This window comes from Rhineura floridana, chromosome 2, assembly GCF_030035675.1.
Source record: "Rhineura floridana isolate rRhiFlo1 chromosome 2, rRhiFlo1.hap2, whole genome shotgun sequence".
Classification (NCBI taxonomy): domain Eukaryota; kingdom Metazoa; phylum Chordata; class Lepidosauria; order Squamata; family Rhineuridae; genus Rhineura; species Rhineura floridana.
Genome location: NC_084481.1, coordinates 183062129 through 183089498, shown reverse-complemented (window position 1 = coordinate 183089498; position 27370 = coordinate 183062129). Strand labels below are relative to the sequence as shown.

At 40.8% G+C, this 27370-nt stretch overlaps 1 protein-coding gene across 13 annotated transcripts in view; it reads left to right on the top strand.

Annotated features, from left to right (window-relative positions):
• HECTD1 (HECT domain E3 ubiquitin protein ligase 1) overlaps positions 1 to 27370 on the top strand; it is a 136821-nt gene that overhangs the window by 73853 nt on the left and 35598 nt on the right. For 9 of the 13 annotated variants that reach the window (XM_061611568.1, XM_061611570.1, XM_061611569.1 and 6 more), the window contains 9 exons: positions 5506 to 5600; positions 6518 to 6623; positions 7630 to 7764; positions 8893 to 9032; positions 10046 to 10369; positions 17751 to 17917; positions 18090 to 18266; positions 22674 to 23510; positions 25563 to 25784. In XM_061611568.1, coding sequence (XP_061467552.1) covers positions 5506 to 5600; positions 6518 to 6623; positions 7630 to 7764; positions 8893 to 9032; positions 10046 to 10369; positions 17751 to 17917; positions 18090 to 18266; positions 22674 to 23510; positions 25563 to 25784 — 2203 coding nt within the window. The remainder of the gene's footprint in view (positions 1 to 5505; positions 5601 to 6517; positions 6624 to 7629; positions 7765 to 8892; positions 9033 to 10045; positions 10370 to 17750; positions 17918 to 18089; positions 18267 to 22673; positions 23511 to 25562; positions 25785 to 27370) is intronic. The other 4 variants (XM_061611576.1, XM_061611579.1, XM_061611578.1 and 1 more) reach the window with 2 other exon arrangements.

Below are 27370 nucleotides of genomic sequence, written 5' to 3'. Positions count from 1 at the left end.
CACCCTGGAGATAGAAATAAAATTTGATAGAAATATCTGTTGGCTATAGGTAAGTTCTTAAACTGCAAGGTTTTTTTGTCTACTAAAACTATTTAATAAAACAGCAAAGGGAATACAATTTTTTTTCCCCAAAAAACCTAGATCTCTCCTCATACGAGATGGTGCTTCAATAGGTTTGTGATGGTGGTTGGGGGAGAGAGAGAGAGGCCGTCTGAGTTGGAATACCAGCAACTAGATGTGGGGGCTCTCCAGATTGTTCTGTCTTTTCTCCTCCCCTTTTACACCCTGTGTTCATAAAAAATGAGGCAGGAATGTTTGACATCAAGTTATCAGTGTGGTAGGAATGTACTTCACAGTAGGCTGAGTTATAAACCTTTGTACAGGACTCACGGATATACCAGGAGCACCCTTAATGTAGCCAGTTATATCATTTGAAGAGTTTTCTGTGTTTGCTGCTGCTGCTGTTGTTGTTGTTATGTGCCTTCAAGTTGATTACGACTTATGGCGACCCTGTAAATCAGAGACCTCCAATAGCATCTCTCATGAATCATCCTGTTCAGATCTTGTAAGTTTAGGTCTGTGACTTCCTTTATGGACTCAATGCATCTCTTGTTTAGCCTTCCTCTTTTTCTACTCCCAGCATTGTCTTTTCTAGTGAATATTGTCTTCTCATTATGTGTTCAAAGTATGACAACCTCAGTTTCATCATTTTAGCTTCTAGTGACAGTTCTGGTTTAATTTGTGTTTTTCACAGTCCATGGTATGCACAAAGCTCTCCTCCAACACCACATTACAAAGGAGTTGATTTTTCTCTTATCCGCTTTTTTCACTGTCCAATCTTCAAATCCATACATAGAGATCGGGAATACCATGGTCTGAATGATCCTGACTTTGGTGTTCAGTGATACATCTTTGCATTTGAGGACCTTTTCTAGTTCTCTCATAGCTGCCCTCCACAGTCCTAGCCGCCTTCTGAATTCTTGACTATTGTCTCCATTTTGGTTAATGACTGTGCCAAGGTATTGATAGACCTTGACAAGTTCAGTGTCCTCATTGTCAACTTTAAAGTTACATAAATCTTCTGTTGTCATTACTTTAGACTTCTTGATGTTCAGCTGTAGTCCTGCTTTTGTGCTTTCCTCTTTAACTTTCATCAGCAGTCATTTCAAATCTACTGGTTTCTGCTAGTAGTATGGTATTGTCTGCATATCTTATATTATTAATATTAAATTATTGATTAATATTAAGTTATTCATATTTCTCCGTCCAATTTTCACACCTCTTTCATCTTAGTCCAATCCCGCTTTCCGTATGATATGTTCTGCGTATAGATTAAACAAATAGGGTGATAAAATACACCCCTGTCTCACACCCTTTCTGATTGGGAACCGATTGGTTTTTCCATATTCTGTCCTTACAGTAGCCTCTTGTCCACAGCATAGGTTGCGCGTCAAAACAATCAGATGCTATGGCACCCCTATTTCTTTTAAAGCATTCCATAGTTTTTCATGATCTATTCTACACAATCAAAGGCTTTGCTGTAATCTATAATGTTGGTCCATTCCATTGTCCAACTATGTTTGCAATATGATTTCTGGTGCCTCTTCCCTTTCTAAATCCAATTTGGATGTCTGGCATCTCTCGCTCCATATATGGTAAGAGCCTTTGTTGTAAAATCTTGAGCATTACTTTACTTGCATGGGATATTAAGGCAACAGTTTGATAATTACTGCATTCCCTGGGATCCCCTTTCTTTGGAATTGGGATGTATATTGAACGCTTCTAGTCTGTGGGACATTGTTTAGTTTTCCGTATTTGTTGTCAAAATCAGAACAGATTCAGTCTCAGTAGCTTGTAGCAACTCTATTGGTATGCCATCTCTTCCTGGTGTTTCGTTTCTTCCAAGTATTTTAAGAGCAGCTTTCACCTCACATTCTATAATTTCTCCTTCTTCATCATATGGTTCCTCCATGAATGAATCTGTCATCCTTACATCTCTTTTGTATAGTTCTTCAGTGTATCGCTTCCATCTTCCTTTTATTTCATCTCGGCCAGTCAGTGTGTTCTGTTGATTATTCAGCATCCCTACTCTTGGTTTAAATTTCTCTAATCGTTTGGAATAGGGCTCTTGTTCTTCCCTTTTTGTTGTCGTCTTTTGTTTGTATACAATAACCAGGGCTGTGGAGTTGGTATGTCAACCGTCGACTCCAGCTCCTCTATTTTTCTACTGTCCGACTCTGACTCCTCTAGTTTTCTGCTGTCCGACTCCAACTCCTTCATAAATGGCAAATGTATATTAATTTTTCTACTGTCTGACTCCTTCATAAATGGCAAATGTATATTAATGTATTAATATTAATAAATTAATATTAATATTAAAATATTGATTTTATTTTGAAGTCGGAGTCGGTACATTTCTTTCTTTTTTTCAATTAATTTTTATTCCAATTTTCAAAACCAAAACAATACAAAAGAAAACAACACAAATCAATAACTAGTACAATACAAAAAGAAAGAAAAAATATATGTATATATAAAAAAAGAAAGAATATTGACTTCCGATTTGTCATAGTTCAGCTATAAATCTATAATATATAACACACCTATCTCTTAATAGATTATAAAATCACCTTCCTCCAACGGTTATCTTAGTTGGTTTCAAATCTCATTAACATCATATCATTTTAATCTTCCACAAAAAGTCAAAGAGAAGTTTCCAATCCTTGAGATATGTCAATCAATTTTTTTTCTAAATAAACATGCCAATTAATCCAACTCATCAAATCTACTAAGTCCAGTAATTTTAAATCGCTCTTCTGTCATTATCCATATTGGGTCCATCTTCCATCTTCCATCTTTACGCACCCAAAAATCTTGCTGTCATAGTCATATAATAAAAGTCTGATAGGAATTTCCTCCATCACAGATGTTTTCTTACCATCAAATCCAAACGTATCACTGAAGTGTTGTTGCAAAGCCGCATCTCTGTTCCTCTTTTCCACATGATACACTAGTACATCTCTTGAAGGTTTTTCCATTGACACAAAACAGGGATTAATTCTGTTAACTTTCTCCATTTCAAGTTCCATCAAATCCTTCCAGTCCAAGAATTTTCTTGAACCGATAATATCTTTATCTCCAATCTCTTCAATTCCTTCAAGGACAGCGCTGAATTCCAAACTATAATATTTGTCTCCAGGATCCATCACAGCCAGAAAATCCAAATCTTTTTTCATGTCCATAATTAAGCCAATCTCCATAGTTTGAACCTTGCCTTTAATTTCTCTTCCATCCTTTTTTTGTTTTCCAGATCTATCTTTATTCTCCTTTCTCATAGAATCCTGAGTTTCTTTCAGCTCCTGTCTCATTTCGTGAAATTCAATTCTCCACGCTTGTCTATTATTTCTCAGTTCTTGTTTTATTGAGTTAATCCCATTCATTATTTTCTGAAACATGTCTAGAGATAAAGTCCCTTCTTGTACTTCCATGATCTTCTTAATTGTCATTCTTAAAACCAAAGGAACAAAACTCCTTCAATTTTCAATGTCCCAAACAGAGAGCAGCTTATTTCTTTAACCAGTTACAAAGGAGTTAATCTTTCCAGCAAACTAACGTCACACGCTAGACAGCCCTTATCTCTTATCTGCCCAGAAGTGTAAGAACGGCTTTAGTTCACAGCGTCGAAATAGCTAGTAGCAGAGAGAATGAGCAGATTCGTCAAAAAGAAAAAAAAAAGTAGATCAAGAAAAATAGTCCCAGTCTTATCTCTTTCAATCAGAAATCTCTCATCCGTTTAATCTTTAGAATGCTATTTTCCATGTCAGCTTTTTACAATAAAAAAAAAGATACGCTATTTATATTTTCTTCCCCCTTAGTTCCGTGAATAAAAAAAGGAAAGTCTTACCTCACCTAGGTTATCTCAATTGCTGTTACTTTGACAAATCTCTTTAGCTGTATAGATAAGAAAATGATGAATGTAGACAGGAGGATGTTTGCCTGTTAATCCGTATTAAAAAACGGGTCACTTATCCAGCTGAGCTAGCATAAAAATCCTCGCTCTGTCTGAGCTGCTGGAAGACAGACAATTCTGACGAATTCCAGACTCCAACAATCAAAACAAAGCTATGTAGGAAATCTCACGTTTCTTCTTTAACCGGAAGAAATTATTCCCAGTCAGAAAAGAGCCTTCTGACTGAATTTAAACTGGAAAAGTTTCATCCAAGACGAGAGCTCGTCTCAGAGGCTGCACAGGCGTAGGGATCCTCCTGGGAAGTCGGAGTCGGTACATTTCTACCGACTCCACCCAAAATTGCTTATGACTCCGACTCCACAACTACAATTATGACTCCACAGCCCTGACAATAACTATTGTAATAGTTCTCTTTGTCCCTACATACTAGTCACTGTATTATTGCATTTAGGATTCTGACCGTGTTTCTATTTGCTTTTGCTTTCTTTCTCTCTTTAACCATTTGAAGAGTTTCTTCAGTCATCCCTTGAGGTCTTTCTCTCTTTTTAACTAGAGGTATTGTCTTTTTACATTCTTCCCTGATAATGTCTCTGACTTCACTCGGTAGTTCTTCTGGTTCAGACTAAGTTTAAAGCCTCAAATCTGTTCCTTAATTGATTTTATATTCCTCTGGGATGTTATTTAAATTGTATTTTGGCATTATGATTCCTTTGTTGGTCTGATTTTCGATATTACCAATTCATGATCTGTACTGCAGTCTGCTCCTGCTCTTGTTTTTGCATAGAGTATGGAACTTCTCCATCCTCTGCTACCAATTATATAATCAATTTTGCTTTTTTAAATTTGTTTTTGCTGTTGTGTTTGCTGTAGAAGCAGCCAACAGCTTGTTCCTCTCTACATTGTCATGCATGGGTCTATCCCTCCTCCTGAGAAGAAAAGTGGAAGAACAAACTTTTAAATTCTCGTATGTATGATATGGCAGAGCCTCCAACTGACATGAATTGCCTCCCTGTGTTGGAGAATATTCAGAATGACAAAGGTTTGAAGAAAAAGAAGAGAGTTACAGTGTGGGAGTAGCTCTGCATCCTGTTCTTTATGCACAAATGGTGCTGGATTACATTCAGATTCAATAAGAATAATTGTCATGCTATTGCTTTCAATATTTATTTATGCTTACATTGTGGCCTATTCCTTTGTGGACCATTAATTTTTTAAATTCTGACTTTATTTTTCATAATTCAAATACGTCAGTAACAAAAAGCAGTTGACACTTCTAAAACATACATTTTTGTATCCTAATTTTCATAACAAATTTTATATACTGACATATTTTCAGATTCAAAACAATAACATTTGAATGGCTTACATTATCTTTTCAATATTTAATGAACAGATTTCAGTTAACTTGGAAACTATTCTACCTATGTTTTCTTATTAAGTAACGAGTTAATTTAGCCATAATGGCTTAATCCCACATTTTGAGCCACTACTCTGTTTATGCTACCATTAAGTAATGTTCTTTCTTTTTCACATAGAATGTGGATTTTGATGTGAAACAAGATTGTAGTCAGCTAGTGGAAAGAATAAATGTATTCAAAACCGCTTTCAGTGAAAATGAAGATGATGAAAGGTAATTTTTTGTTGTTGAACATATGAAAGATAATGCACACAACTATTTTTTATACTTTGCTTCCGTCAGTAAAAGAACATATTGGTGTTAGAGTAGAGCATCATTCTTTTCTAATTTGCTGCTTTTTGGACTTAACTTGCGCAATGTTTTATCACGTTACTGCTGTTTTACAATCTACATGGATTGTTGCCATACTTTCAGATCCTATCTAAATGGAGTATTGGCCACGTATTTAGTTACTGAATAATTTATATGTTAACTTTCGGTTCCTATAACGGCCCCCAAAATGGTTTGCATAAATAACAGCATTATACTAACACAATAAAATTTGAGAGCAGTGAAACCACATTGCAGTAATGTTACCTAGAGGTGACTAAGGCATGTGTAACTGTGGCCAGATCTTTTCTCATATTCTACAAGCAATATTTTATAATGAAAATAGTTTGAAACATAGTAAGTTGATATTTAAAAAAAATGAATGTCAAATCATGGCATGTTGCTATGATAACAGCAAGTATGTTTCCATGCATAGCATGTAACATAGTTTGTGACAAACTGCAGATTCTCATATTTGAATGAAATGGGAAATGACTGTTACAAATTTAAATATTTTACATTTCTTCCCTATTGTGTGCAAAGGAGAAGGGAGTACAGGAGCTTGTGGCTTGTACTTGCTTGGTCTCATAATGAAATGCCATTGTATTATCTATTATCTATTGTTTGGCCACTTTTATTGTCATAAGCTAGCTTGGGTTCCTTGTCAAATAGGTAGGATGTAAGTTTTAAAAAATAGTTTGTAATTGCATCCGAACTGGGCCTACCTTTCTGTACTGTGGTGTTCATAATATTTTGGAATTTTAACTCTTTCCTAGGAAGACCCATGGAGAGTTTGTAACATCTGTCTTCTCTTTTCATAGTCGTCCAGCAGTTGCATTAATTCGGAAACTGATAGCAGTATTAGAATCTATTGAACGTCTACCTCTACACTTGTATGATACGCCAGGATCAACATATAATCTACAGGTAACTTTGCAACACTGTTGAAATTTCCCACATTATAATAAAAATGAATAATGCTGAGTTTGCCATATTTCTGTGCCTTTTCTCGGCTATTCCTACAAATTTTCCTAAATCACAGTTGCCCTGAACTATGTTAGGCTGGATACACACCTGTTTCATGATCAGAATTGTTCCTTCAGTCAGATCTGGTGGAGTCTCCTACTTTGCAAACTGTACAGTTGCAAAAGGGGGAGAGGCAATTTTTGCCAATTCTCCTGTCCTCTGTAGCCCCCAGTATTGCCTTCCATGCTGTTTTGAAGGGTTCCCAATACTCTGGAACATTTTGGGGGGGGCAAGGGGAAATTGGTAAAAAAAGAAATTCTCTCTCTCTCTCTCCCCCCCCCCAAGTTCTACTCATAGGGGCATCCAGTTCACAAAGTTCCTCTCTACGCAACTCTGGGTCCCACCATTAAAATTTTGTGGGAGCAACTTCAATGTAAAAGCTGAAGTCATTGATAAATGATATTACAATAATATATAATTGAATCTGTGTTCTAGCACCTTAGCTAAACTTCCTTTCATTGATTGAGAGCTATGATCAAAAGATCTAAATTTGCTGCACTTGTGAAGGTTCTAGTGTGGATGCATGCGGGGCTGTCCACATAATTGCTGTGAACAGATAAGTCATTTCCTATGGAGTTTCTGGGTATAAGAATTTTTAACATTTTGTAAAGAATTAACATCCCATACTATTGAAAAGAGCTTACACAGAAGAGCATCAGAGTTACTTTTCTCACACTCAGTCTGAAACTACCCTTCTATGAGTAGAAAAGACTTTCCACTAGTGAGAGGATACCATTGGATCCAAGCGGTTGTGTAAATACATGTGTATAATGCTTATGCAGATTTGTCCATTTACAGATTTCCCCAATTATCAATGTTTGCTTGAATTTGTAATAACTTGTAGTATTTATAAAATGAGTAAATGGAAGAGATGTTTTTAAGTAACAATTTATTACTTTGACTTTAGATATTAACAAGACGGTTACGGTTTCGCTTGGAGCGTGCTTCCGGGGAGACAGCTTTGATAGATAGAACAGGTCGAATGTTGAAAATGGAGCCTCTGGCAACTGTAGAATCTTTAGAACAATACCTCCTAAAAATGGTGAGCAAACATCTCTTCACACCACATTGGATCCAGACAACCCATGGACATGTCTCTGCCCATGGTATTTCCCACTGAAGTGCAATTGTTGCAGATTCCCACTTACCTCATATCCTCTGAAAAGTTCCTTTGGAGGGTCTGGAGACCTTTGGGAACAGCATGGGACATGGGTGAGAATTATGTCCTGAACTTTTGTTAGACCTCGGTCCCTTATGTCGGGGATGGGGACCCTTTTTGGATCCAGAGGCTCTGCCTCATAGGCCAAATTTGACATGTGGGTGGGGCCTCCCACTTGTCAATCACACCATGTCATTATAATGTCAAATGATGGGCAGATGAGCAGGGTGCCCATCTGTCAAAATCCCTTGTGCTTCCCTTAAGCCTCTTCCAAGTCTCCCCCCCTTCCCTTTTAAGTTCCTGATTGCGGAGAATGAAAAAAGAAACAGGAGACTTGGAAAAGGCTTTAAGGTAGCTCTTGTTCTTATCTTTAAGCAAACAGGAGTGCAGGAGCTGTCCTAAAGCCTTTGTAAAAGCCTCTTTGAAGTAGGTCTTGTGTGCTGATGAGCAGGGATTAAATCCTATTGCCTTGGCTATGTGATCTTGTTCCCTGCTGGGAATAGGATTGTGCAGCCAAGGCAGGATTATGTCCTCCCATTCATCAGCTGATGTCACTACTGATGTCAACTGGTGGGTGTGGTTTGGGGGAAATGGCCTCAGGAGCCAAATGAGACCCCCTCGGTCACTTTGATTAGCCCAGAGGATCCAACCCATAATGTTCACAGATACATCACCTTAATTCTTCTAGTTGGGGTAACCTTTTTTTGTATTTAGTACTTATCAGTCTGTTCAGACTTTTAGTCCTCAAGTGTGTGGGATGTAGGTTATTGGGGTGATCACACTTTAATCCTCCAGCTTGGAAAGGCATTCTTCTTGTCCTCCTATGTTGCAATTTTGCTATCTTATGTAGGTTTTGATTGATAATTGTTTTATGGCATGTTATTGTACTTACATATTTGATGTTACTGCTTTGAGGTCTTTGGGCCAAAAAGTGTTATTTAAATAATGATGATGATGATGATCATTATCTATTGTTCTGTAATATACTTTTGTTGCCTGTTTCTTCTTTAGGTGGCAAAGCAGTGGTATGACTTTGATAGAGCTTCATTTGTTTTTGTACGAAAGCTCCGGGAAGGCCAGACGTTTATTTTCAGGCACCAGCATGATTTTGACGAAAATGGAATTATTCACTGGATTGGAACAAATGCAAAGTAAGATTTCAGTAACTTCAGTTTGAGACAGTGCTAAATGAAACAGTGTCATATTTGAATACCTACAGACCAATTTTGCATATTTTCCAGAGGTCCTATTAGATTTTTGATACACCAGGTTTTTTTTAAAATGTATAGGATGCACACCTTAATGTGGTGAGGGGGTTTGAGAATGCAAAGAAGCTGAGAGCAATGCCATCAGGAGTCTAGACCAAGAGGCTAGACTCCTAGCAGGGTCACCCAAGGCAAAATGGTCAAAGCTGAGACACCCGAATAAGATACATCCAAACTCAGAGGAAGGCAATGGTAAACCACCTCTGAATACCTCTTACCATGAAAACCCTATGAACAGAGTATCCAAAATGCAACACAAGATAGTGCTGGAAGATGAGACCCCTGGGTCAGAAGGCACTCAGCAAGCTACTGGGGAAGAACAACGGACAAGTATAAGTAGTACTGTGACTAATGACACCACTGGGTCAAAGCCGAAAGGAAGCCCAGATGGTGATACGCACAGATGCGAAAGGAGAGTCTGGAGTTGTAAGTTCAGGTCCGTGGCTTCAGGTTTATGGCGTACAAGTTCTGAACAGTGGTTTATAACAGATGCTATTGGAGGTCACTGATTCATAGGGTCGCCATAAGTCGTAATCGACTTGAAGGCACATAACAACAACAAATAGTTTGGACATGGTTTGCAGTATTCATGGGATATTGGCTTTATAGCTTTGTATATTTATAAATTTGGACTATTGTTGAATATCTGCCATGTAGCTATGGCCATTCCATCAGGATACCTGATTTGTTTCCTTCACAGCTACTTGCTATGAGAACTGGTGAGTGATGCTGTTTTTTCCTTCTTGTCTTGCCACCCTATTTTGTTTTCGTTTCATGTCTTCTAGATTGAGGCAAGGACTATCTTTTTTTCTCCTCTGCAAATCTTTTCAGCTGAAGAAGAGTATTAAAATGCTTTACATAAATATTCATTAGTAAAATCATTATTTTTTCTATTGTAGAACAGCATATGAGTGGGTAAATCCAGCCGCCTATGGGCTAGTGGTAGTTACATCTTCAGAAGGAAGAAATTTGCCATATGGTCGTTTGGAAGACATCTTAAGCCGTGACAGTTCAGCTCTGAATTGTCATACTAATGATGATAAAAATGCATGGTTTGCTATAGACCTTGGTCTTTGGGTAATACCATTAGCTTACACATTACGCCATGCTCGTGGTTATGGACGATCTGCTCTCAGGAATTGGGTTTTTCAAGTATCTAAGGATGGACAGAACTGGACTACTCTATATACTCATGTAGATGACTGCAGTCTGAATGAACCAGGGTATGTAAATCTATTTCTTTTAATGCCATGCTTTGCTTTAAATTTATGCGGACTGTTGTTTCTTACTTGGCAATGATTGTAAATACTTTTTGTCCATAACATTATGGGGCATTCCCAGTCCACTGAAGTAACTTGAAATTAACCTGTGATATTACTGGGTCCAGGATTTATTTCACTGCGCTGAAATTCATTTAATAATGAAAATTTGGCCTTCTGTAGTGGTCTAAATTACACATCATGGGAAACCATAGCTAATTGTTTACTGGGATTGCACTAATCTGGGCTGTTACACTAGTATATGGGGGAAATAAATCATGATCCCTGGCTTAGTGTTATGTCCAAATTTGGGGTCATACTTTGTTTTGCTTCCAACAAATGATCAGTAAGCCAAGAACAAACCTTGGGTTCAGATTGTGGTTTGTTGAGAGCACAACATCACTAAGCCAGGGATTGTGGTTTGTTTCCCCAATGCAATAACTGGGAGGAACGAAACAGTCCAGATCAGGCTATTCATCTGAACAATGTCCAAGTCAGCAGTGTTAAGTGAAATGCAACTTTTAAATAAGGTTATTTTCCATAGGAGGACTGCCATCAAGCGGGTTATAGCTCCACCTATCGTCCGGAGGCAAGAATGTTTTTGAAGTCAAGACTAGGGGCGTCAAGCCCCTCCCACTCTCCAGTTCATTCTTGCCTCCGTCCATGCAAGTTGGATATAACTTAGCGTTTAGATAAGTTTTTGTGTATTTGTGTGACAGGGTGTGGAGTTTTGTGTGTGTATCCCACGTTATTTCCTTCCCTCTGTCTTTTCCCTTGTATGGGACTGACTGTAGTTTGTTTGTCTTCGTATTAAGGGGGATCCCCTTTTTTGTCTATTTTTTTCTCAGTCCCTAGCTATTTACTAGGGAGACCGCGGCTGCAGTTCTCCCTTTCCAAGGCAGCGGACGCAGCCTTGTTGCGGAGCTTGCGGCTGCAGCTCCCTGCCAAGCCAACCGGTGATTTTGGGAGACCGCGGCTGTGGTTCTCCCTTCCTTAGTCAGTGTACTCAGACATTTCCAGGAGCTTGCGACTGCAGCTCCCTGACTAGCCGGATGGCGATTCTGGGAGACTGCGGCTGCGGTTCTTCCTCAGCAGGCGGACGCAGACGTAATCCAGGGGCTTGCCGCTGCAGCTGTCTGCCTTGTGCCGCCTCGCTCACCCTTTTTCTTTCACTGCCTATTTTCGCGGCAGCCCCAGAGCCTGCGGCTGCGGCTCTTTCTATCTCAGTGATCCTTTCCTGGTTGGGCTGCCCTGCCTCCCTCAGCTGGCTCTGCGGCATTTAAATCTCGCCACGCCTGCCTTTTTCCCCCTTGCTCGCTGAAGTCCTGCGGCTGTGGAGATCTAGCTCGCTCCCTGAACCACGATCGCGCTTATCAGCTCAGAGCGTGTTTTTTTTTTTTTTTGAGGCCGTTTTTTGAGCTCGCTGGGCTCGCCTGTGTCCGCCATTGCTTCTTCATCGCCCCAAGCCTTTTCTGATTGGCCAATTTTCCCACTCTTTTCGCGGGCGCCATTTTGTCCTAGGCCCTTGCTGTCAGTTCTGCCTTTTCTGTCAGTTTCTGTGCGTACGTTCTTCATCACAAACTGCTGCCTGAAGCTGCCTATTGAAGCTGCTTTCGTGCCTCCAGCCTATTTGCAGCTGTACATTCTGCCCCATCCGTGGCCGTGTGCAACGCCTGTTCGGAACTGTGCATTCTGCTCTATCCATGGCCGTGTGCAAGGCCGTTGAAATTATACATTCTGCGTTCACTCAGGCTGTCTGGAACCGTGCATTCTGCCCCATCCGGGGCCGTGTACCAAGGCTGTTTGAACTGTACATTCTGCCCCATTCGTGGCTGTGTACTAAGGCTGTTGATACTGTGCAAAGCTGTTTGAACTGTACATTCTGTCCCATCCATGGCCGTGTACCAAGGCTGTTGATACTGTACATTCTGCCCCATCTGTGGCCGTGTACCATCGCTGTTAAAATTGTACATTCTGCCCCATCCGTGGCCGTGTACTTAGCCATCTGAGCCGGTGCATTCTGCCCCATCCGTGGCCGTGTACTGAGCCTGTTCGGGTCTGTACATTCTGCCCCATCCGTGGCCGTGTACTGAACCCCCTAGAAAATATATGATGGCGGAACAGCCAGTGACAACTCAGGCAACCAAGCCGAAACAATCTAAGGCGCCCAAGCATAAGCACACCAAAGCGGTTGCCAAAACTAAACATCTATCCAGCCACAGCACAACCAAGCGGCCACACTACGTCTCTGTTCCGGTTTCCAAGGGGACGGGCCAGGAACAGTTAACGAATCTATTTCACTCTCCCACTGCTTCTTCCAAGGAGGAGGACTTTGCTGGGTTTCCTGACCAACCAGCAGCTAGCCACCCTCCCCCCATATTACCACCTAGGGCTTATTCATCTTCACAGCCTGCTGAGCCGCCCATAACGTCGCCTCTACAAGCGCAACCATCTACCTCACCAGGGCTGCAGCTGTCTCATGACTTCATATCACAACTGCAAGACATGCTGTCGTTCTTTACTCAAACACAGTCACCATCACAAGTCCCCGCCATTCCTCAGCGCAGTGTGGACCACTATGTACGCAATGAGGCAGATCCATCATGCTCTCCAAATCCTTTTGACATTACCAGGGGCAGGTTTGTTGATGACATTTCTTGTGGGGAGGAGTCACAATTTGCTGTACAAGCCGAAGGAGACGAATGGAGTGATCATTCGGAACATGAGGAGGATACCTCTTATCGCTTGTTTGATGCCTCAGATTATCAGCCCCTTGCCCGTAGAGTGTTGAACACCCTTGGTCTCCAATCTACACAACCTGGAGCTGCCACTCCCGCTATTAAAGGGGCCAGGGTCCTGAAATCCCCTACGCCAGCAGAGCACTACCTTCCTGTGCCAGACCCCATTGCTAAACTGGCCAAGGACGAATGGTCTCATCCGTTACAATCACGCCGTTTTAACGCTCTTGCGGACAGACTTTACTCTTTGGTTCCGGACTTTACAAGCAGACTGGCCGTCCCTGGCATAGACGAGCCGATCTCCAGTCTAGTCTCTAGATCCCTTTTGCCGAGGGAAGGAGACTCACACTTAAAGGATGCCACTGAGCGGAGGCTGGACATTGCCTTATGCAAGAATCACGAGGCCACCGCTTTCTCCATGCGAGCCTCTGCATCAGTCTCCATCTTTTCCAGAGCAGCGATGATGTGGTTGGATGACCTCTTAGATGATCCTAATCCCGATCCTGTTTCTCTGAGGGGGTCACTGATGAAATTGCGCAAGACAGCGGCTTTTGTGGCTGATGCCACCTTGGACGCAAATCAGCTGGGAGCACGAGCTATGGCAGCTCAGGTAGTCGCTCGACGGACCCTCTGGCTTCGTCACTGGCAAGCAGATTCTACAGCCAGAGTTAATCTATCAAGTGCACCTTATTCCGGTTCATTACTCTTCGGTGAGGAAGCCCTAAAGGCTGTGCTTGTTGACCCCAAGGATGCCCGAAAGCCTGTTTTGGCCACTGTCAGGAATGTTGACTGCAGGCCTTTCAGACGTTTCACCTCATACCGCACGACCCAGCCCTTTCAAGGAACGCGGCCTGGGGGACGAGGCCGCGATTTCCGAAACTATGATTTCCGTCCCTCTAGGGGAGTCTGGAACAGACGTTTCCCAGGCAGAGGTCAGTACCAGGGGCGCAGAGGTACCTCAACGTCCTCATTCAAGGGAGGGTCTTGCCAACACAGGCAGTACTGAAGCGATACCGGTTGGGGGTAGACTACGTCTCTTTGGAGACCATTGGCTGCGTCTGACTCAGGTCACCTGGATCAGAGATCTTTTTCGTTATGGCTATGCAATAGAGTTTTGGGCAACCCCACCAGACAAATTTCATCCCTCCCCTTGTCCCAGGACACCGGCCAGGCACTGCATCATGCAGACAGCCATATAGCACCTCTTGGACATAGCGGCGATAGAGCCAGTCCCTACAACAGAGAGGTCGGAAGGGGTGTACTCCCTCCTATTTGCTGTGCCCAAACGAGATCTGTCATGGAGGGCGGTGTTGGACCTCAAGTTCCTCAACCGTTTTGTAAAGTATTGCAGGTTCAAAATGGAATCCCTCCACTCCATCACAGAAAGCCTTCAAGAAGGAGACTTCCTGGCCTCTATCGACCTTAAGGAAGCGTATCTCCATGTGCCTATTTGCATAGCTCACAGAAAATTCCTTCGGTTTGCTTTCGGCCCTCAGCATTTTCAATATCGAGCAATGCCGTTCGGCCTCTCATCTGCCCCAAGAGTATTTACCAAGGTGCTACTCATACTAGCGCCTTACCTCTGGCTTCAAGGGGTCCACATCTACCCCTACTTGGATGATCTGTTAATACGGGCAAGTTCCAAGGCCCTGGCTCATCGCCATATAATGCTCACGCTCCATGTCTTGCAGGCCTACGGCTGGCTAGTCAATTTCGACAAAAGCCATCTCCAACCAACCCAACGCCTACAACATCTAGGGGCGATGTTAGACACCCAGCAGGCGACAGTGTTCCTGTCTCCAGACCGCATAACTGCTATTACAGACATCGCAGGATCTCTGCTGCGCCAAGCAACCGCAGATGTCATGCTTCTAGCCAGGGCTCTCGGAATGTTGGTATCCACCATCCATATTGTGCCATGGGCTCGAGCTCATACTCACCATCTTCAGCGGGCTTTGTTGCCGTTTCAGCAGGACATTGCCAGCTCAAATCATCGCATAATTCCCTTGAGCCCCACACTGCGTCTTTCATTCCGCTGGTGGACGCGGGTCCAACATCTTAACCGGGGCACTCCGTTCAGAGAACCCCGCAGGACTGTTATCACCACAGATGCCAGTCTCCTCGGCTGGGGAGCCCACTGCAACTCCCAGTTCGTTCAGGGGGGTTGGACCTCAGCAGAGCAGACTCAGAGCATCAATTGGCTAGAACTGAAGGCTGTCCACTTAGCTCTGCTCCATTTTCAGTCTCTGTTCCGCTTGGACCATGTTCTCATTCGAACGGACAACACGTGTGCCAAATCTCATTTAAACAGACAAGGGGGGACCAGGTCCCGTCCTCTGCAGAACCTAGCTTCCCTCATATTCGACTGGGCAGAGCAACATCTGCAATCCTTAAAAGCAGAACATCTCAGAGGAATTTGGAATGTGACAGCAGACTGGCTCAGCAGACAACAGGTTTTTCCGGGAGAATGGAAACTTCATCCGACCGTTTTCCATCTTCTTCAGTGTCGGTTCGGCGCCTTCTCAGTCGATCTATTTGCCTCCAGTCACAATTGCCAGCTACCCAGGTACTTCGCTCGATACCTGGACACAACAGCGGAAGCGGTGGATGCCCTATCGCTACCGTGGCCTCATGGCCTCTTGTACGCCTTTCCTCCAATACCACTGTTAGCCAGAACCCTGAGAAAGACGCGACGCGAGAGGGCCAAACTGGTTCTGATAGCTCCATATCAGCCCCGTCGACGGTTGTTCTCAGATCTCCTTGCCATGTCAGTGACGGCTCCTTGGACGCTCTCGGTCAGGCCAGATCTCTTATCCCAGGGCCCAATATTGCATCAGGATCCCAATTGGCTCAAGCTAACAGCGTGGCTTTTGAATGGGGACATTTAAGGTCTGCAGGCCTGTCTGATGCTGTTATTGACATTATTTTGGCCTCGAGACAACCATCCACCACCCGTATATATCAACATACTTGGGTGGCATTCTCCAGGTGGTGTCAGTCCCAGCACCTCAATCCTTCCCAGGCCACAATACAACAGGTGCTGCAATTCCTTCATAGGGGCCTCCTGATGGGACTGAGACCCAACACCTTACGTAGACATGCGTCCACTCTGTCGTCCATTCTCTCAGTGTCCTCCGCTGGTGCTCCTATTGCCTCGCACCCGTTCATCAAACGTTTTCTGAGAGGGGCCGTGTTACGCTCACCAGCTGTATCCCACCGTTTTCCCTCATGGAGTTTGTCGAAGGTTCTACAGGCTTTACAACGTCCTCCGTTTGAGCCCCTTAGGACTGTGCCTTTACGTCTGTTGTCATTCAAGGTCCTGTTCCTGATCGCGATCTCCTCTGCGAGACGAGTTTCGGAACTGGGCGCATTGTCTTCTGCCCGCCATCTCTGTGTCTTTCACAAGGACTCTGTTGGGCTGAAAACTGATCCTTCCGTCCGCCCCAAGGTCAATTCAGTTTTCCATTGCAACCAGGACATTGTTCTTCCGTCATTTTGTCCGAATTCTACCCATCTTCTAGAGAAGGCTTGGCATTCATTGGATGTTCAGAGGGCTCTCAAGACTTACCTGTCTAGCACCCAAGATATACGACGGACTGAGTACTTGTTTGTATCCTTTCATCCACGTTCTATGGGGCATAAAGTAGCTAATTCCACCTTATCCCGCTGGTTGCGTGTATGTATTACCTTAGCCTATGAGTCCCTTAAGCTTCCAGTTCCAGCTAGTATAACAGCTCATTCCACTAGGTCAGCGGCCACTACGGCTGCTTTTGCTACCAACGCTCCTGTTGCTGATATTTGCAGAGCTGCTGTTTGGTCTACCCCGCACTCGTTTATAAGGCATTACAAAATAGATCGTTATGCCTCTGCCGATGCCTCTTTTGGCAGGCGGGTGTTGCAACAGGTTCTTAATGATGATTAGAATGTGGGTGGTCCCTCCCTGTTATGGGCTGCTTTGGTACATCCCGCTTGATGGCAGTCCTCCTATGGAAAATGGACCATTGGTCTCACCTGAAGGGTGATTTTCATAGGAGGACTGCCATCACAACCCTCCCAGTTGGAGGATACCTAGATATTTTTCTGGGGCTTTTATATATTCCTGTTACGCTATTATATTAAATTTACTAGTGAAGTCAAGACTATTATTAATGTTATATCGCTACGTTAGAGTCATATTATGGTTATTGCTATTGTGTTATGTCTTTGCTGGTAGGCCCGTTGGCCTTTTCTCCTACATTTTTAGATATCTCTCTTTGGACTCGCTGCGAATGAACTGGAGAGTGGGAGGGGCTTGACACCCCTAGTCTTGACTTCAAAAACATTCTTGCCTCTGGACGATAGGTAGAGCTATAACCCGCTTGATGGCAGTCCTCCTATGAAAATCACCCTTCAGGTGAGACCAATGGTCCAATTCATGGGATAGTATAATAGAGAGAATAATTTTCTGTTTGTAAAGTGGATGGTCTTTTTGAAGTAATGCTACCTTGATTATAAAACATCACAATAGAATTAATTATCCTTTCTCTGTGTTCTCATCAGTTATCATATTTTAAAAATTATCAGTATCTAATTTTTTTCGCATTTGATTTCCACAAACTAACATAAAGGTCAACAGCAACGTGGCCACTAGATCCACCAAAGGATGAGAAGCAAGGCTGGAGACATGTAAGAATTAAACAAATGGGGAAGAATGCCAGTGGGCAAACACACTACCTCTCTCTATCTGGATTTGAACTTTATGGCACTGTGAATGGTGTGTGTGAGGATCAGCTAGGTAAGCAATGTAGATGAACTGATTTCTCATTCCTACCAGCAACTTTAGTAATGTATGCCATGATTAAACATGGTTAAGATCAAAATATCTGCAGTGTGATTTTAGTATAATTTAAGTCAATATAGACTCCTTAAACAGTGGTGTTTGTATAACTAGTTTTGATTGTTTAAAGGAAAAGCAGCTAAAGAAGCAGAAGCTAATCTGCGAAGGCAGAGGAGACTGGTTCGTTCTCAGGTCCTGAAGTACATGGTTCCAGGTGCTCGCGTCATCAGAGGAATTGATTGGAAATGGAGAGATCAGGATGGTAGCCCACAAGGTGAAGGCACTGTTACAGGCGAATTGCACAATGGTGAGCAAATGCTTAATGAACTAGCTCTCTTCATATGATCAGACTATTTAAAGTACTTATTATATATTGTAGCTTGATTATTAGGAAAGTATAGATTCAGAAATCATGAGGAAGACAGGAAGGAATTAGTATACTTACCTAAATAATTGCTAAATTATTTTCTCATTTGACAAATTAAATTTGAAATTAAAAAAAACTTGTTTAAGCTTCCTCAAATAGAATTAGCACCACAGTCCTAAACATATTTACTTGAAAATACGTTTCACTGATTTTGATAGAACATGTTAACAAATTAGAGTATTTAAAATAATTGCCTAAAAGAAAGGGAAACGGCACAAAGGGGGCATATAGGGTAATGTAAGATTTGCAGAAGAAGGAAGTGAAATACCGTGGAACAATTGGGGAAACCACTCATCTCATTGTTACTGGAACATTAGGTAGTCTTAAGATATCACTTGCTTCTTGACCCCAACCAAAAGGCATCCAAAAAGTGAGCTCTGGCAGAGGAAGATGGACAGGTTCATGCACTTCCCAAGTATTAGTTATACCTAATCGCCCTGGGCTCCTACTGGGAGGAAGGGCAGGATTTAAATTTAATAAATAAATAAATAAAATAATTCTGGGAGATTCTGCCTTCTGCTTTGAGAAACCTGTATTTGAAGAAAGCAAATGTTAGAGTTACTTGATGGTTGCAGATCAAGAACAAGGACTCTTACTGGTCCATTGGAACAAAATTCCTTGGGGAAGTACAGTACATATTTAAATGTGAGTAAACCAACACTCACATTTGTTTTTTTTTAACACATCCATGAACTATAGTGTGGTATTACAAATATTATATGCAAGTCAATGCTAATTACATGCAATTGCAGTATGCAGATTAGCTGTGACATTTCTGCTATATTTTGTGTGTTACATTATGGATATGAATAATTGATCCATTGTCTAAGAAAATAAGTATTTCCCATCTGTATAATATCAAAATATCTTGCTATCCCTTTTCTGGCTTGGCATTTGCAGCTTGCTTTTTTCTTTGGCTTTGATCAAGTTCTCTGTACTTTTTTCTTACTTTACTAGCTTCACAGGGATCAAGTTGCTGTTTCCTTAATAGTAATATATGATGGAATCAAAATGGATAATGCTAAAAGGATGATCTTAAATTCCCAATGCCTTAGGGATTAGATTTATATCTTATTTTTTGAGAAAGGAAATGATGCAACATTCAAGGTCTACATCATCTCATAGGTCTCTCTTCCTTAGAATGCCTTATTGCCTATTTCTGCATTACCATTTTTGATAGTGTTACAATAGTAACTTTTTCTTCACATACTATTTTCATTTTTTTAAAAAAATTACTTTGAAACACAAGCATTGTCCCCAGTAGTTTAACTTATCTCGCACAATATGCTGCTAGTTAGTAATAATGAAGCCAGAGTTTCTCTTAACTTGGAGGATAAAGAAAATGATTGTCCTCCTGTAAAAATCTCCCTAATCATTTGCAAAACAATACTTAGGAAAAGTAGATGAAAATATTGTCGAAGAGAAATAGGAAGTTTGTGATGAGATTTTAATTAGCTGTCTTCCTTAAGTTGAAGATTTTTTTTTTTACAATAATTTTTATTCAAATTTTCATAAAACATACGAAACAAAATCATAAAACATTCAAAGACAAAAAACAAAACAAAACAAAAATGATTAAACAAAAAAATAAAATGTTGACTTCCCATTTGTCGCAGATCAAATCAGTTATAGGTCTACAATATATAACAATCCTGTCTCTTAAATTATATTATAAGATCACTTTCCTCCAGTAGTTATCTTAATTAATCATCAAATCTCATAAACATTACTTTATTCTTTCCACAAAAAGTCAAAGAGAGGTTTCAATTCTTTAAGAAATATATCTATCAATTTTTCTCCAAATAAACATGTCGATTAATCCATCTCGTTAATAATAATAATAATCTTATTGTCATAACCATAGTCCAAATAAACATATCGATTAATCCATCTCATCAAAATCTGTTAGGTCCAATAATTTCAATAGCCATTATTCCATTATCCATATTAATTCCATCTTCCATCTTCAATAGTCCTGTTAAGTCCAGTAATTTCAGTGTCCAATCTTCCATTATCAGTATTCCATAATAATCTTGCTGTCATAGCCATAGTCATATAATAAGAGTCTGATGGAAATTTCCTCTATCCCAAATATTTTCTTGCCATCAATTCTGAATAAGTTGCTGAAATATTGTAAAGTCATATCTCTGTTCTTCTTTTTACAAAATGCACTGGCTCATCTCTTGAGAGTTTTTCCATTGTCACATGGCTGCAGTTAATTCCATAGATTTTCTCTATATCAAGCTCCATCACGTCATTCCAGTCCAGAAGATTATCCAAGCCATTGATAACTTTATCTCTAGTATCTTCATTAATTTCTTCAGAGATAACGTTAAATTCCAAACAGTAGATTTTATTTCTAATATCCATAAACTCCAGATCTTTTTCCAATTCCACATTTGTTCCAATCTCCAGGGCTTGTATCTTCCCTTTATTTTTTCTTTTCTCATCTCTGATCTCATTCTCCTCTCTCACAGTATCCCCTATTTCTTTAAGCTCCTGCGTCATTTTGCTCAGTTCAATTTTCAGCTCCTTACTGCCCTGTCGCAGGGTTTGTTTCGTTATCTCAATCTCATCCATTATTTTCTGAAACATAATTACTTCCAGATTCTCAGCCACTTTCTTGATTGCCATTTTTAAAACCACGAAAACAAAACAAAACAAAAATAAAGAAGAACCACTTCTTATTTCAGCAACAATTGAGTTAATATTCCAGGCTTGATGACATCACAGTATAAACAGAGCAGCCTGCCTTATCTGTCTATGTTCAAGAATACAAAACAAATTTAGTTCCCAGCATCAAAACAGTTAGTGGCGTCGTGAAGAAGCAGATTCGTCAAAATAGAATAGACCAAAAAGAGAATAGTCCCAGACAATATAATGTTCCTTGGAGTAGAAATCCCTCTTCTGTTTATATCTTTAGAATGCACTTCCAGGACAGCTTTTTGCAATAGAAACAGAGATAAGCTGTTAATTTCGTGAATAACAGAGAAGAGTTATAGCTCACCCAGAAGTTCTTTAAAGCTGATTCATTTGACAAATCTCTTTTTGCTGCAACAATTTAAACCAAGTAAAAAAAATAATAGAAAGAAGGGTGCTTGCCTGTTAGTCCGTTTTCTCTTTGAAGAAAAGATAAACGTATCGCATTAATCAGATAGAGCTTGTTCGGAAGTCCGTCCGGCATTGCTGGCTGGACCTTTTCTCATAAATTAATGAAATCCAGTCCTCCCAACAAAAACAGGCTTTTGAGGTTGATCTCTACGTTTCTCCCTGCCCGGGAGAAATTTCATCAGTCAAAAAAAAAATGTTCTGACTGATTTATATCTGAATAAGCTTCTTTTGAGGCGGGAGCCCGTCTCAAAAGCAGGCACAAGCGAAGTCACCCTTCCCGGAAGTCAAGTTGAAGATTTGACTATCTAATTCCCCACTCTAAAACCATGTGAAGTATGATCCTGATTAGGCCAAGGTCCAAGAAAAGAACTCTTACCTAGTTCTGTATCAAGGGATAAATAAAAATCTGCTTTCAAATGAATGATCATTAAACAAAAACTGGAATCTCAGTTATTCAAAGCCGAGTTAAAATCATCCATAGGTAGGTCTTCATATTGCAAGCAGAAAAAATCTGCTGGGATGCTTGTTGGACCTAAACGTGGTCTCTTTCTCCTCTTCCTTCCCCCTCTCCCCTTAGCAAAGGTTCAAGGACTACTTGGCTGCATTCTGAAGGAGGAGCTATTTTAAGAGTCTGATTTCAGATGTGGTTTGAATTGCATTCACCACTGCTCTGGTTGACTAAAATTAAGGAGGAGTGAGGACAGTACTTAACAAGCTAACAACATACAGAAATTGATTTTTTTCCAAGTAACTTGAATACTGTAGCATGTGAAACATAACATTTAGCAAGTACTTTAATAAGAAAACTATTTAAACGCACACATATTTTAACATGACTTAGCTCAAAGTTTACTTAAAGGAATTGAAGTTTTAAAGTAATGGTTACTTTTAATATAAAGCTTTTGATTACATTTTTTGGTCTGGATTCCCAGATCGTCAGTATTAAAGTGAACTATGTTAAGAGCTGTCCGTTTTAATAGCATTACACCTAGAATGATCACACTGCTTGAATTTCAGAACTTTATTTTCTTTTGTTCGGCTTTAAAGCCCCTTAAGAAATTTCTGTAACTCAAGATTAGTGGCCCAATGAGAAGCCGATCCCATATTGTGGAGCTACTGTCTGACACGCTCCTGTCTGCTTTCTGCTGGGTCTCATAAACTCCTGTCCCTTTCTAGGCTGGATTGATGTCACCTGGGATGCTGGTGGCTCTAACTCTTACCGTATGGGCGCAGAAGGAAAATTTGACCTCAAGCTTGCCCCAGGGTACGACCCTGATTCAGCGGCATCACCCAAACCTGTTTCATCCACTGTTTCAGGCACAACGCAGTCATGGAGCAGCTTGGTGAAAAACAACTGTCCAGACAAGATTACTGCTGCTGCAGGCTCTTCAAGTAGAAAAGGAAGTAGCAGTTCTGTGTGTAGCGTGGCCAGTAGCAGCGACATCAGCTTGGGTTCGACCAAAATGGAGCGGAGATCTGAAAATGTAATGGAACAAAATATAGTTTCAGGAACTGACGTCCATGAGCCAATTGTTGTCCTTTCCTCTGCTGATAGCATGCCTCAGACTGAAGTAGGGTCAGCATCCAGTGCAAGTACCAGCACCTTGACAGCAGATGTGGGAAATGAAAATGTTGAAAGAAAGCTAGGACCTGACAACTCAATCCGTGCAACTGGAGAGTCCAATGCTATATCCATGGGAATTGTTAGTGTGAGTTCTCCAGATGTTAGCTCGGTATCTGAGTTGACTAACAAAGAAGCTGCTTCCCAGAGACCTCTTAGTTCTTCAGCAAGTAACAGACTATCAGTGAGTTCACTGTTGGCTGCTGGGGCTCCAATGAGTTCCAGTGCAAGCGTTCCTAACCTATCCTCCCGAGAAACTTCTAGTTTGGAGTCCTTCGTCCGGAGAGTGGCAAACATAGCTCGCACCAATGCTACCAACAACATGAATTTAAGCCGAAGTAGCAGCGATAACAACACTAATACTTTGGGAAGAAATGTAATGAGCACTGCAAGTAAGTAAAAATATTTTGTCAAGTTGCACTGTTTCTATGAACAGGAAAGAAGGGTCTTGGTCTCCTTGAAATGTGGTAGCTTTGATGGGTCATCTGGGTTTGTGTATTAGTTGTATTGCCCCCAGTCTTATATTGACTTGGATTTGGGAAATTAGTGCTGCTACAGTAATTAAAGAATTGTAACGCAAGAATTTACTAGCTTTCTTTACTTTAGTTTTGTGGGGAAGTAAGAATTCTATGTGCAACGCCATCATAGTTAAGTCTGGTCTAGTTCTTATAGAATTGTATTCCTTTGGATAGATCTGAAGACTATTAAGCTCCTTTGGGAGGAAGGGCAGGATTTAAATTTAATAAGTAAGTAAATGATAAACGTTCCTGGAAATACATGCATGTCTCATTGAAATCTGCTTAGATTGTTGTGCTCAAAAGTGAATTAATTTGGAAAGTGGGGTGCATTGCCGTTTGTACTAAGTGAAAGGCTTAGAAAAAACAGTTTTGTATTAAAATTGCTGTATTATCTATACTTACGTTTTACAAAGGAGAGTGACAGTCGCAAGAGAATATGTTCTACTTATTTTTGTTTGTATGTTTTACTGCAGTTTTTTACTACATGACTGAAGCTAGTAAGACTGTTAGACAAAAGGCCTCTTTAGGTAGACCATGGATATACTGTTGATTTAATTTTATATTGAAAGAATAGGCAACATTATTTCTGTTTTGTCTTACTTCACCTGTGGTCCATGGTCGGCAGAGGGTTGAGCTGTGAAATAGAGCCATTCTAGTCTTTTTATTTTATTCGTAATGTGATGTGCAGTGCCTGACATGTGAAATGAAAAAATTTAAATGTTTTTTTTTCATTGACAAGAACAGATAGCTAGTATATGCAGCCTTTATTACTTAAACATCTTGGGGGACTGCTGTTCCCTTTATTTGGGAATGTTGTTATTATCACTTTAGAGACTTTAAAAGAAATCAGATTTTCTCATGAGTTTATAGTTAGAGATGAGTTGGAACATGATTGTGTAAACTTATTTGAACTATGATGAGTGTGGATGATAAAAATCTAATTTTATTCTGTATAATCGTTTTACTGTATTTAATTTTTTCCACCCCATATTATTGATGATGGAGAACCAATAAAATGGAATGACTGGCTGCAAGTAGTAGTGAGATTGTTCAAATGTAATACACCATGTTTGCAAAGCCAAACCAAGTCTGTTGTGATGCCTGAACTAAAACTGTTTGATAAACCATGGTTTGCAAGTGGGTACCAAACCAGAATCTGAAACCACAATTTGATTTTGGTTTGCAAACATAGTTTGAGCAAACTGTGGTTTGGTATGTGTATCTGAACTAAAGCATGATTTGAGAAGTTTGTACTTCCTTTGAGAGAGCATTCAAGGATCCTCAGGAAATACAGAGGGAGAACCCACACAAACACAGCACATAAAACAGAAAATAAAATTTAGATGGCTCTTGCTACATTTTATATCAGTCAAATTACTTCCAATAGTTTAAAAAATGTGAGATTATTAGAATAATCTGTTTACAGCAACTATTCAGTCTACACAAATTGTAAACAAAATTCAAGACAGTGCTGTCAAAATACTCCAATTTATTTTATCATGGAAAGTAAAACAAAGATTATTGCTCCTGCTGAAAGTCTTCCCTTCCCCACCCACCCCCATTTCTCCCTCCCCTTCTAAGATGAGTTTATTTGAAGAAACTGTGCCCCACAAGTTCATGGCTTATCTCTGGAGGACCAACATATATGAACACAGTATTTTCATGAACTTTATATAATGTGATTACAACATCATATAATAGTACTTGTTCAAAACTAGATGCGTGGGCTACTTCAAAACAACCACATTTGTGTCTGTATTTATTTTATCTTCTGTTGTATTTGAAGCCCTTTCTTTCATTGGCCTGTAATTCTACATTGAAAAGACTTGGTTACTTTTTAAATGTTGGTTTGAAACACAGCACTCATGAATGCAAACTGTTCTACTCTGGATCATTTATTTTATCTTACCATATCTTTATCTATAGCTTCTCCTCTAATGGGTGCCCAAAGTTTTCCTAATCTGACTACAACTGGTACCACATCAACAGTGACCATGTCTACATCCAGTGTTACTAGCAGCAGCAATGTAGCCACAGCAACTACAGTTTTATCTGTGGGTCAATCACTTAGTAACACTCTAACTACTAGCCTAACATCAACATCTAGTGAAAGCGATACAGGTCAGGAAGCAGAATATTCTTTATATGGTAAGTTTCATTTTTAAATGAACATAAGCAGATTTCCCATTAATGATTTTCCATTTTCTCCTTTATATTTGTTATGGGTTTCTCACTTAGTTATTTCATTACTAAAGCATATCAAATAACTGAGCCATTTACCCTATTACTAGTTACATAAAGGGTTCCAGGGCAAAGGCTTTTAGGCTTAATGTCAGCTTTTCTGTAAATTTCAGCTCTTCCCACTCCTCTACATTCTTTGCATTTATTATATTTTTATATTAAGCGTTTCAATATAAAGGTATATTAAAATGTAGAACAATTGATTTGAATGTCATAGTAAAGTAAGAAAGCTCTTCTAAAATGCAGAAGTATTATATTGGTGTATGGCTAGTATTTCAATATGGCTTGCTACAGTTACTGATTTTGTGAAGTAAGTTCACATTGAGAACAATGGCTTAGAGCCAAAAATGCATGAGCAGAACTTTGCTTGTGCAATGAGATTTTCTTGCCTTCTTCTCCCAGTTGCAACCCTGCTTCCCCCAGAAAGCCACTGCTGAGATTTGGTGGGCCTTCCAGAATAGGATATTTTTATGGAACAGCACCCTTTGGATCAAAGTTTACATGTATAAATTTAGGAGCATATGAGTATTGTCAAAATTCTTAGTTGAAAGGCATTCGTGGTTTAATAATACTTGGCATCTCCATAGCACATTCCAAGAGTTAAAAAATGTACATTAGTCTGGTCCATGGTCACAAATACAATCTTGAAATCAGTTTGCAAACCATAGTTCAGAGGCAGGTACCCATAGTTTGCCAATTTGGACATGCAGGAGAAACCAAGAGGATGGAAGAAGGAACCTGTGTATCAGGAGGGGAGGGAACAGGCAAGCCTACAGCACATTTTCCGTAGGAGGAATGCCATCATGCTGGATTATAGCTCGTCCTATCGTCCAAAGGCAAGAATGTTTCTGAAGTCAAGACTAGGGCGTCAGGCCCCTCCCACTCTCCAGTTCATTCTTGCCTTTCGTCCCTGCAAGATCTTTAGCTAGTGACTAGATAAGTTTTTTGTCTTTGTGTGATAGAGGGTGGAGTTTTGTGTACGTTGTTTCGTCTCGTTCCTTCCCTTTGTCTCATCCCTTACCACGGTTTGTGTGTTGTGTGTCAATTTCCTTGTCAATTTCTTGTTTTCCCGGGGGTGTGTTTTTTACTCCCAAACTACAGAGACCGCGGCTGCGGTCTCTTTCCTCAGCGGGGCCAGGAGCTGCGGCGGCAGCCTCCGCCCCCCCCCCTTTTTGTTCTACCGATCCTCCTTTTGTGCCCTGACAATTAGGAGCCCGCGGCTGCGGCTTCTTTCGTACTTTATTTTCTCCGGTCCTTTTTGCCATTTCCCCTTGTGCCTTGACGATCGGGAGCCTGCGGCTGCGGCTCCCTTCGTCGTTCATTTTTACGGGCGGCGCTTCATTCGCCCGTCAGGAGCCGGTGTCTGCGGCTCTTTGCCTTCCCCTTTTTAGCGACTTCTCTTGTTTGGGCTGCCTTGTCTCTCTCGATCATCTGCGGCGCTTGGTTCCTCGCGGAGTCAGTCCCTTCAACCCGCAGCTGCGGCTTGCCTGTTG